We start from the raw sequence: 11,835 nt of genomic DNA on the forward strand, positions 1-11,835 counted from the left end.
CTTTATATCAATTTTGTACTAACACTTTATCCAGTTTATGTGTTGCACATATTTCTACTAATTTGTGGCTTGTCTTTTCACTGTGCTTTTGTTGTCTTTGGATAAACACACATTCTTATTTTTAAAGTAAAGAAATTTATTAATATTTTACTTTATGGCCGAGGCTTTTTATATGAGGTTTAACAAATCCTCTCAGTGGTCATGAAGTTATTATTTTATATTATCTTCTAAATCTTTTTTCCTTCATATTTGGGTTTTTAATACAGTTGGAATTGATTTTTTAATAAGGTGTGAGCTATGGATCTGTTTCATTTTTCAGTTTCTTTTTATTTCATTTGGCAACCTTATTGTTCTAACACCTTTTATTTAAAAGCCCATGTTCTCCCTAATGACCTGGAATACAACCTACATCCTATTTCAGTCATCTATAGATGTGTGAATCTATTTCTGGGCTTTCCATTTTGTTCCACTGATGCATTCGTGTATCTCAAAACTCATATTACATTGTCTTAATTACTAGGTGTTTATAATAATTATGATAGGTCAAGCTCACCCACTTCATTGTTCTCCAGCAGTAACTTAACTATTTTTGGCTCTTTCAAGAAGGGTCTGAAATTTTACCCTACTAGAAAGCTAAAAAGTTAGACTGCTATAGTTTCATGGATGTGAGACTTCTAGATCAGAGACAATGGACCTTATTACTCATGACACAGCAAGCAGTGTGGGCATGAGCATATTTGTGTCAGTGCACCTTGTCCACAAGTCCCAGAGGAGTAATGCATGTGGACCCAGATCGATGCTTGCACATCGTGGGTTGCATTATGGAGAAGAAACCTGAGCCTAGGGAACTATTCTAAAAACTACTAATTTTCTTCCAAACCTCTTTGCCATGCAAAAAGTATTTGCAAAAATCATTGAAAACAAAGGGCGGTCAGTGCCTCTACTCACAAGGTGTGTAGAATCATCAAGGACTCATGAAGAACTGTCTCCCAGCTGGCCCCTTGATCTTCCATGTATATTCTAAATTTAGCTTGGCACACACCCACACACACACCCTCTCTTAGAAATTTGTTTTCAATTGTCTTGAATCTAGCATTGCTTATTTTGTGATTTATCTATTTTAATTTCTAGTCAATTTTACCTAAAGTTTGTCAATTTTATGCCTTCCCAAAGAACAAAATTTTGACTTTGTTGAGCCTTACTTCTTTGTTTTCCATTTTATTAATTTCTGATATTGTTAATATTGTTTCTTTCCCCCTACTTATTTTGGCTATATTATGCTTTTCCCTCATTTTAAAAATTGAAGGCCTAACTAAATCTTCAGCCTTTCTTCTTTTATAAAATAAAGATTTTTAAGGCTATCAATTTTCCACTACACAATGCCATAGCAACCACTTACAGAGCTATGCAGAATTATATGCAGTGCTTTCATTATTGCACAGTTCTAAATGGATTCTAATTTTTCTCTGGCTCTTGTGTTATTTAGAAGTATGCTACCCAATTTCAAAACAAATGGAGTTTTTTTTTGTTTTATTCAGAGGGGAATATTTATTCTATCTTTCTTAAAATGAGGTCAGAAAAATGTGTTCTTTTTAATGCCAATCGTTTGAAATTTTTTGAGATTTGGTTTATGACTCAGCAAGTGACCAGTATTTATAAATGTCCCATACATGCTTAAGAAGAATATGTATTCTGCAGTGTTCTATATATGCTCATTAAAATAAGCTTGTTAATTGTGTTTAATATTTTTTATACCCTTAACTGCTTCATCTATGTCATGGAAAGATATGTGTTAAAATCTTCAACTATTAATAAGAGAGTGAAATTGTTATATTATCCTTGCAAGTCTTACAATTTTTATGTCTTCTCAGTACCTTTAATTTTTTTATCCTGAAATAGTAGCTTGATAAGTCTTCTAAGAAACTTGAGATTTACCAGTTCCCCCAACTCAGGCACCTGACATTGTGTACGGTTTATGAGTCACAATTTTCTTTCTCACTCACTATAGGGCAGTACCTAAGGCTGTAACTATTGATGGGTCTTTGATAAGTTTCCACCTTTCATGGCTTCAGAATATTTTGGCAGTTTTACTAACGTGGTAGTACTCTTCATGTGGACAGCAATGAAATTGCATCAGGATGAAGAAAATTACAATAATTTTCTCCCATAAGAACTGGTAAATACTGGCATTTTCCCAAATGGTGAGAATCAGTATTTTTAGTTTTATTTGTTAGGATTATTTAGGGATATCTCATCTGAAGATAGGAATGGATTATATATCCTCTTATGGCACTTGAAAAAATTTAATAAAGTTGTATGGGAGCAACTTTTAAAAATGAGCTGCAGTTCTGTATTGTAGTACACAACATTTGGAGTCTATTCTCTCTGAGATCTTTCTCCTTCAGTGGAGACCCCTGTGCAGTACCTGTGCTATATGGTACCATGTGCCTTCACTGTCCTGGACACCAATGAATGGGGATCATGGACTCTGGAACCCAAGAGGGTCAAGGAAAATTGGAATTGAGATTCAATGTTAGATATTACCTCTTGAACTGGAAAGATATGTAAACATGGGAGATGAGGCTAAAAATTTGGTTCAGCCATTCTCTGCCATGAGCACAGAAAAAAATCATGTGCAAGATGGAAAGAAGAGGGAAGTAGAATTCAGAGAGGAAGAGAGAAGAGAGAACATGTGGCTTCAGGGAGAGAAAGAAGCAGACTTGTTTTTTTTTTTTTTTTTAGAGTTTCTTTTTTTTTCCTTTTTTTTATATCAGCATATTATGGGGGTACAAAAGTTTAGGTTATGTATATTGCCCATGCACTACCCGCCCCTGGGTCAGAGCTTCAAGCGTCATTCCCCAGACGGTGTGCATTGTACTCATTAGATTTGGTTTTGGTGTCAATAGGGCTCCTGGTTCTAGTCTCTTTGATACTCAACTGCTTTTCTTGTGCTTGGATTGTTTTAGATACTCCTACGTTTTTGTAATAACCCACCCTCCCTTTCTGATTTAGGCTATTTTAAGTGAATTTTTTCCTTGCTGATTTGAAATGTTACTGTGCACACCAAGTATAGAGCAGCCTTCAGAACATACGGCTGGTCTTGGAACCATTCCCAGTGCTGTGGTTAGTAGTATCTGAAGCATCTGAAGGGGTTCTTTATGGGAGACAGGATTTGCATACAGGCGAACAGTTGGGTCTAATGCACTTCAGCAACCTGCCACCACCACATTGCACTTTTGATCTTGTGCATTCCAAATGGAAATCATAAGAAATGTTAATGTAAACTGAATTCAGTGCTAAATGGGTTTATTGAAACTTAAAGAAAACAAACATAAACCAGCAGAAAAAAAATTTCAGAATGACAAGATAAAAACCATTAGAACCCATATTTTTACTCATAGCATATTCTGATGACTAAATCCATAGTGGCTTTAAAAAGTTTTTTTTAGTTCTCCACTGTTCTTCCACAGAAGGAAATGTTCAGAATCCAGAGAATATTAGCACGGAAGCACTTTCTTGATTCATAAAACAGGCTTGGCCCTGATAAAAAGAAAGGAAGTCTGTATCAATGTCTATTTAAGGACTCTTTTTGGGGAAGTGTGTCACACACGCCCAAGCTACCTATGCACTAATTTCAAGATCTATCTATCAAGATGAAATCAATCAATTCAGAGATCTGCAAAATTGCTGTTAGCTTAAGTTCGTAGGTGGGCTCTTTGTTTTTGTGTAAGCTATTCTTTAAATGCCTAGAAATCGAATGATTGAGCTATAGAAAGTCAATAGATTCTAGGGTATTACCCTTTCATTTAGCCATTCATGTATTCTTTTGAATATGCCTTGAGTTTACTCTAGATTCACTCTTGAAAGGCATAATTCCATAATGTTTCAAAGCACAGAATCCAGAACCAAAATGCATGGGATAGACCCAGGCAAGGGTTTTGTGACTTCTCTCTGTGCCTCAGCTTTGTCATCCATAAAGTGGGCATAACAGTAGGACCTATAATAAAAGATTGCTGTGAAGAACAAAAGAAGTAACACACTTAAAGCAGTCAGAACAGTGCCTGGCACAGAGTTTTAGTTGTGGTGACCGTCCCCTACGTGATTGCTGCCCTGTGGACATGCCTGAGAATAGTCCTACAATTCCACCAGCACTAACTTGGAGTGCACGGTGGGGAGGCTACTCACCTTGAATCTCCTCTGCCAAGTATGTAGGAACCCCCCGGCACATGGTAGCAATGTTTTTTCCAAACTTATTCAGGTCATCAACTGGGTTAGGGTTCACTGAGTACGTCAGGCCCTTGGGAGGTGGTCCCCCTGGTCCTTTCTCCTGAAGCTGAGTGTGAAGAAGACAGGTAGAAAGGAAAAAAGAGAGAGAATGAATGCCAAGACCAGGAATTTGTTGATTAGAGGAAGTGCAAGTCCAACAGGAGGTGTTGCTTGGCTATCATTTTTCCATAATAAAGATGAAGAAAAGCCCTGTGTATCTCAGAATTTCTAAGTGTCCTAAGGGATTTAGCCAGTTTGAAACCTCAGCTTCTCATAAAAACAGAACCATGAGGCTAAATTTATTCTGAAACTTGGACCTCATTTGGTCAACGTGGATTCCTTGGGTTGAGCTACGTGATAATCATCTTCTGAGAATGCAGTTTATTTATTTTTTTCTACCTTGTCAACGAAAGATACCCGTTTATCTGTTATAGGAATATGAACTCAGGCAAACATTTTAAAGAACTATGGATCCCCTCTTCCTACCCATCTCAACTAGGGTGGCCAGGTAAAATATAGGACACCCAGTTACATTGGAATTTTAGATAAACAATAAACCATTTTTTAGTATAAGTGTATGCCCAAAATTGCATAGGACGTGCTTATACTAAAACTATGATCCATTGTTTACCTAAAAGTCAAACTTAACTGGTTAAACTTAACTTATTTGCTAAATCTGATAACCCTAACTAACCCTTGCGGAAAAATGTCAGTGGAGAAGCCACTGAGGGCTCCCATTGGTGTGATCAGAGCTTTGTTCCTCTAGGTGTTCTGCTCAGCTGCCGTAGGGGTAGGTGTGAGCCACTGCATTTGATGTGGTGGAAGCTGCCTGCCCTCAGTCAACTACCAATTGCTCTTCTCCCTTTGTGCTGCACACTACAACATACCGTGGGCGAGAGGGAATGACTATGATTTCCTCATTGTTTACTGGAGGTCATAAAACCTCTCCCCTCACCAAAAATAGAAAGACTTTTATTTTTACCTTCTTTTCTTTGGCCAGCGCACCTAGGGCTTCAATGGAAGGCACGGCGTCCTTGTTCAATTTGTGCACAATGCATGTCGTCTTCCGAAAGAGTCTAACTGCAGCAAACTCCTTTTAAAGAAAATGGTAGATAGTGAGGTGTGTGTTCTTCAAGGAGCTTTTCTTATCAGAAGCCAATTCCACCAGCAGAGGGAAATGGAACTTCAAGATGAGGATGGAATGGGCTGGGATAAGAGCACTGGATCTAGTCCCGCCTGGCAATCACACACATTGCTAATGTTTGCGAGGACAGACTGCAAGTGCTGTGAGGGCAGCGACTCAGTATCTAACTCATTCCCTTATCTTCAGGTTCTAGTGTGATAAGAACCTCTCTACAGATATCTGTTTTACTCAAACAAACTTTAAAAAGCTATCACATTTTAGTCTACTTTGATTCTCACATTTCAATGAGGCAGGTAAGACAGAAATCAGTGTTCTAATTGATCGGATAAAACTGAAACAATAAAGAGTTTGATATTTAAAATTTTGCTATTTAAAAATATGGAGCTGGTGGCCGGGCGCGGTGGCTCACGCCTGTAATCCTAGCACTCTGGGAGGCTGAGGTGAGCCAATCGTTTGAACTCAGGAGTTTGAGACCAGCCTGAGCAACAGTGAGACCCCATCTCTACTGAAAAAAGAAATAGAAAGAAATTAGCTGGACAAATAAAAATATATAGAAAAAATTAGCCGGGCATGGTGGCAAATGCCTGTAGTCCCACCTACTTGGGAGGCTGAGGCAGAAGGATCACTTGAGCCTAGGAGTTTGAGGTTGCTGTGAGCTAGGCTGATACCACAGGCACTCTAGCCAGGGCAACAGAGTAAGACTCTGTCTCAAAAAAAAAAAAAAAAAAAAAAAATGGGGCTGGTAATTGCAGAGTCAGGTCTCCTAAGCAGTGCCAAGTGTTTCTTTTCTTTTCTTTTTCTCCCTTACCAATTACTATTGTCATTTACCTTTGGTCCTTTTGAATTACAGGTGAAATGTCAACTTTTATCTCTTTAGAAGGAAATTGAAGACAGAATGAAATGGACTATGCTTTGGAAGCAATGATGCTGTATAGGTCTTTCATTATGATTGAGGGTGTTTGTAGACAAGGCAAAAGGATGTTCATATTTGCTTTACATCTCCACAATCTCTTGAACATAGCGGATCCTGATAACTGTTCATTGATTTTAATTTTAACTAATCTGGCAACACTTATTAACAGTAGTTATATCTAGGAAGTGAAATTGGGAGAGCAAAACAGGCACTTTTACTTATAACTATATGCTTATGTGTAGTTAGAATCTATTTTTTTTAAAATTTTTTACGGTTAACTTGCACTTTTTTTGTTCAAAAAGACATCATATTTATAAAGAATGGAATGGAAATGGCATAGTGGCTACCTACATTTTTGTAATCCCAGAGGGTATTCCAGGAGTTCCATCCATTGTTATTGTCAACGTTGGCCACGTTGTGTTCATTGTTGATACTCACTGACTGCTGCCCGCTTCCAGCAACGTTATTGTCATCATTGACGTTGATATTCTGAAGTTTATAAGGAATTAAGAGTGATTAAATACCACATTTCTTTGCAAATGCATTTTGGTAACAAACTTTAAAAGGTGAGACTTACGTAGTCAGCAAGGGTAGGAGCTAGGAGGACTCCAAGAAGTCCAGCGAAGACAATCTGAAATCATAAGTAACATTGGCTACTATCATATGGCAGAATGATGTCCTCTCCTTTTTTCTTCTATTCAAACTTATAGAAAATATTTAATATTAAATAATTTTACCAATGTGTTGTGTTCTAGTTCAATGTGTTTTCTTCTTCTTTTACTTTGTATTTTTTTTAACCACAGGAAGTTTTAATGATAAATAGAATTATTGACTAATCACAAGTAATTACTTTAATGTGATATATAGTTTTAGAATTGTTAATACAGATCTTATGAAAAACAGATGAAGAATAAACTTTAAAATGAATAGCATAGCGTGAATGAATAACATGTCATGAAAGTGGTTATAAGTTGCGAAAATCACATGTGAAAGTGATGTAAGTTAATTTTCCTGTTTGATGTGGGATGCTTTCCTTTTAATAAAGTACATGGTTTAGTTATTTGTCACATGTCACTGGCTATCAGAACACAGAGCTTTATGCAGGGTGCCCCATCATGGGTAACTATTGTCATTTCTTTTGTCTGGGACAAAATAGTTTGAAAACTACACTGGAGGATCAAGGTAATTTTTAACGTTTGTTTAATTTTTTCCCCCAATAGCTTAACAAGGTATTAAAAATTAGTCTCCTAAAAAGTCAGGGGAGGAAGAAATTTTAGAGAACAACTAGTACATTGAAATCCTTTTACAGATGAGGAAACTGAGCTTCAGAGGTTAAGCCACTTGGTCAAGATTGCACCTCTTGTTCATGCAGAACTAGAAGAGAAATCAGATCTTCTAACTTATGTCTGGAGGGCCCCCAGATTTTTTTAATCTTGCTGCTATTAGGAGGACTTATTTCTAGATAATTATTTTACATTTGAAATCCCACTATAAAAAAGAGTCTGCTGTAATATATTCCAGTGTGTAGTATATTGAAACTTGAAAATATTCATCTGATTCTAGCCCCTTTGCATCCTGTTATAAAAAACCTGGTACTACTCTTCCTTTGGCAGGATTTTGTGGTCCACCTCCTACCCTCTGGAGCTTCTGCCTGGAACCACAGGTGAGATACTGCACTCACTTCATGTTTGGGACGCTTGCCTGAATAAACAGCCATGACAGGGCCCAAGGCAAACCTTTTTTTCATGGAGATCCGATTCACAGCAAAGAATGTGACAGTAAGTCTCCTACCCACTCATTCTGACAATAAGCTTTTTATCTTCCCTGATCGTACTCAGAAATTTTGGTAAAAGGAGGAATTCAAGAATGAGGAAAGATCAGGCACTTTCTAGGGCTTGCCCTGTGTAGAGACCAGAATCAGGTGATTTGGAAAGTAATTTTGTTAAAGATAACACAGTATAAGATGCTCAGGCAGCTGTCTAATCCCAGTATAATTATCTTTCTCTATAGAGATGCTTATAAATGCTGTATTCCATGAAAAGGAAAGAGAATTTTTTTTTTTTTACAAAGTTTTCTGTTATAGTGCTATTGCCACAAGAAGCAGACCCCTTATCTCAGAAAGTTAACAGTCTCCAATTATATGGTAATACATTCAAAAGGAAAAATCTACTCACTGTGAACTTCATCTTGTCTTCACGAAAGCAATGGAGCTTAGGAGAAGGCAGATGTAGACTTGGACGAGAAGCCTTCTCCCATTTATACTTAACCAGCTTTGCTCAAACGAGGTGTGGTCAGGTGGGGTCAAAGACTTATCTTTCTCCACTCCCCATATCTGTGCCATGACCTCGGTGCGCCAGGAAGTTCTTCAGAATATCTACCTGGTTTTGCAAGGCACTTTGACATGGAGTTGATCTGACACATCACCTGCTGAAGTTCAAGGTATCACAACAAACTCAGTATGATTTATGATAACTTCTTGTCCAATGAAAGGTGTGGCGTGGGTACTTTATACATTGACATTGCTCAGATTCAGAAAAAGTATAATCCCTAAAACCAAACAAAACCATAGATGAAAAACTGTGTATATACCAGGCCTTCCAGATAGCAGATCCTGTACGAATGTGGAAAAGGTTTCCTCTTCTTATCTTTACCTGAGCCCATTGTTCTGGTTTTGCGTGGGCTGAACATCTTCTGTGAGCGACTCCCACTAAACCTATCCTCTTTTCTGCAATCCTGAGCACTCTTAATGACAGTACCCTACATCTGGTACTGTCCTTTCTTTGGCGCTACATCCAGTTAGTTACTAAACCACGTCGTTTTATCTCAGAAATGCCTCTCAACTTTGACCTTGCCCACAGCTCCCTCAACGGGACTTCTACAACAGTTGAGTAATTGATCACTCTGGTCACCAGTTTCTTATATTCCAGTGCATTCTCTCCAATTTCCCTAAGATTGCCTTTCTAAAGTACATATATAGCCATAACTCTACCGTGCTTAGAAACTTTCACTGTCAGTCCACAAGATAAAGTTCACACTCATTGGAGTGGCATCCAGGGTTCTTTATGATAAAGTTTCCAAAGACTCCTTAGGTGTAGCCGTCACTTTATGCCATGCACCTATATTCAAGCTACGCCAGAGTTCTCACCATTCCTATGGCTTCACGCCTTTGTGCATGTCCATTCCCTCATCTTGGAGTGCCACCCCCTGCCTTTCTCTTGGTGAACTGCTATTCATTTTTCAAGATCCAGCTCAAATATTGCTGCCTTCATCATATCTCCCCCATTTGCTTTATGGAACTTTCTTTGTTTTATTCCTGGAGCTAGAAAAGAAATCTCTGTCCTTTTATTTGCTTCTAATGGTTTAATTTTCAGAAATTATGTTAAAATAATAAAAAATGTTTTAACCAAAAGCAGAATAGAAGCTGTCAATTGGGCAAAAAAGTAAATGCTCAAAATAGTCTTGGAGATGAAATAAAGTTTTAAGTTTTTTCCCTGCTCCCACCTACAAACTGAAGCTAGTAAATCAAATTTACTGAAGAGGAAAACTGTATCGCATTGATTGTTGATCTACAAAATTTCCTTCTGGAGACTTTGTGCCCACAATTGTCCTCCTGAGTATGGACTGTAACCATAACATAGGGTTACATGGTTACACAGCTCGAGTCACTATCAATGCCTCTTCCAAAATGTTGGTAGGAGCGGATTAGACCAACTGTAGTAGGATATTCCTTCTGTTTTTAATGTATCCACTAGTTTCTTTCAAACTCACTCTTTGCCCACAAAAGGTCAATAAGCCTGGGGTAGGGGGCAGACATGTGTGAGGAAGTCTCCATCTGCCTTAGGACCTTTACTGAGAAGTCAAAGAGTGGATAGCACTGTCTCTACCTTTAGACGCATCCTTGGGCTGTCATCTTGGTGCACCTGCGCAGTGCCCAGCACAGCTTTTGCATGTCATACCAAGAACTCGAGGTTCTACAGTGGACCTGCGAAATGCGGGTCTGGAAGATGTTCCATGACAAATAGATGAACAGATAGATAGATAGGTAGATAGAGTTCAGCGTCCAATAATCCCACTCTTAGAGACTGACAATTCACATTCACACGTCAAATGGGCTAAGAAGTCTATAGAGGAGAAATGTATGCTACGTTGCTTTATCCAGATTTTTCTAAACTTATTTCACTACAGAACCTGATTGTTTTTCCTTTTTCTTTTATTTATTTTTCCTAACACCTATTAACATCCCTAGGGGGCACTTTCCTTAGGGAAACAACAATCATGCTGCCTCTGAGGGTGTACCCAGGACCGGAAAATCCATTTGGGTGGCTACTTGTTAGAACTGGGAGCCAGGAAATCTAGATTCTAGTCTTCCTTCTTGGAATGAGTCATTTTCCCCCTTTAGGCTTTAGGTTTCCTATGGGTAAAAGAGAAGGAATTCCTCCTTTAAACAATATTGTTACTTCAATGGCTCCCAAACCAGAAGAACCTCTTCCTCTGTGCTGTGTGGAGTGTGTGTGTGTGGGGGTGGGGGGGGGGTAAACCCTCACCTCAATCCGGGTCTCATCCAAATCCTACCGAAGTATGAGCAAGTCTCTTGCTCCCTCTTGCCCTGAGAGCTATGTCTTACATTTCATTTGTCTCATGAGAGGAAGACAGAACATGTCAATGATTTTTGTCACCTCTGTAGAACCTAAAATGTGCTGACACACATATGATGTTCAATAGGCCCGTTTAAAAAAATTCTAGTTGTATAGAGAAGACGTTCAAGCCAGAGGATAGAAGTGCATATATTTATTCATGTCTGCTTTTTGGTGCCAGCTGGAGAGGTGCTGCCCTACCCTGGCTGTGGTGACACATCCAGGGAGTTGCAGGTGATGGTGTGACCTCAGTGCCTTGGGGTTAATGTGGGGCAAACCAGCCCATGGGTAAACAGGGCCTGCCCTGCCCACAGAGGGAGATGCTGGGCCGTGCTGAGACACATGCCCCTATCACCATTTTATCTTCCAGCGCGCACACCCAAGCTTCACTCTGCTCCACGTCCTGTTGGGGCAAGCTCGGTAGAAATTCCTTTTGTGTGGACCCAATGAGATGAAATATGCTCATACCAGGCATCTGGCATCTGGAGGGACATCTAGAGTTTTCCCATAGAAAGAAGACTTTTCACATTCCTTCTTTTTTTAAAACTAATCTTTAATTTTTAGTTATTAGGGATACATGATAGTTTTGTTCAGGCATACAGTGTATAATGATCAAATCATGGTAATTGGGGTACCCATCACCTCAAGCATTTACTGTTTTTTTGTGTTAGGAACATTCCAACTCCACTCTTTAGTTTTTTTTTTAAATATAGAATAAATTGTTGTTAACTACAGTCACCCTATTATGCTACCAACTACTAGATCTTATTCCTTCTATGTAATGTATTTTTGTAGCTATAAACTATCCCCTCTTTCTCCTCCCCTTCCCACTTACCCTTCCCATCCCCTGGTGACCATCATTCTACTCTCTAACTCCA

The 11,835-nt window shown here is 38.6% G+C and overlaps 1 protein-coding gene across 1 annotated transcript; it reads right to left on the reverse strand.

Annotated features, from left to right (window-relative positions):
* Positions 1-3,445: 3,445 nt before the first annotated feature.
* Positions 3,446-10,904, reverse strand: LOC138400128 (gastrokine-1-like). Its single transcript, XM_069494994.1, has 7 exons — positions 10,896-10,904; positions 8,498-8,533; positions 6,901-6,954; positions 6,675-6,812; positions 5,249-5,359; positions 4,186-4,333; positions 3,446-3,540 (listed from the first exon to the last, which is right to left on the reverse strand). Exons 2-7 carry the CDS (start codon positions 8,507-8,509, stop codon positions 3,446-3,448), a joined length of 558 nt encoding a protein of 185 aa, XP_069351095.1. The 5' UTR covers positions 8,510-8,533; positions 10,896-10,904.
* Positions 10,905-11,835: the final 931 nt, after the last annotated feature.

The sequence above is a fragment of the Eulemur rufifrons genome, chromosome 19 (genome assembly GCF_041146395.1).
Source record: "Eulemur rufifrons isolate Redbay chromosome 19, OSU_ERuf_1, whole genome shotgun sequence".
NCBI classification, from domain to species: domain Eukaryota; kingdom Metazoa; phylum Chordata; class Mammalia; order Primates; family Lemuridae; genus Eulemur; species Eulemur rufifrons.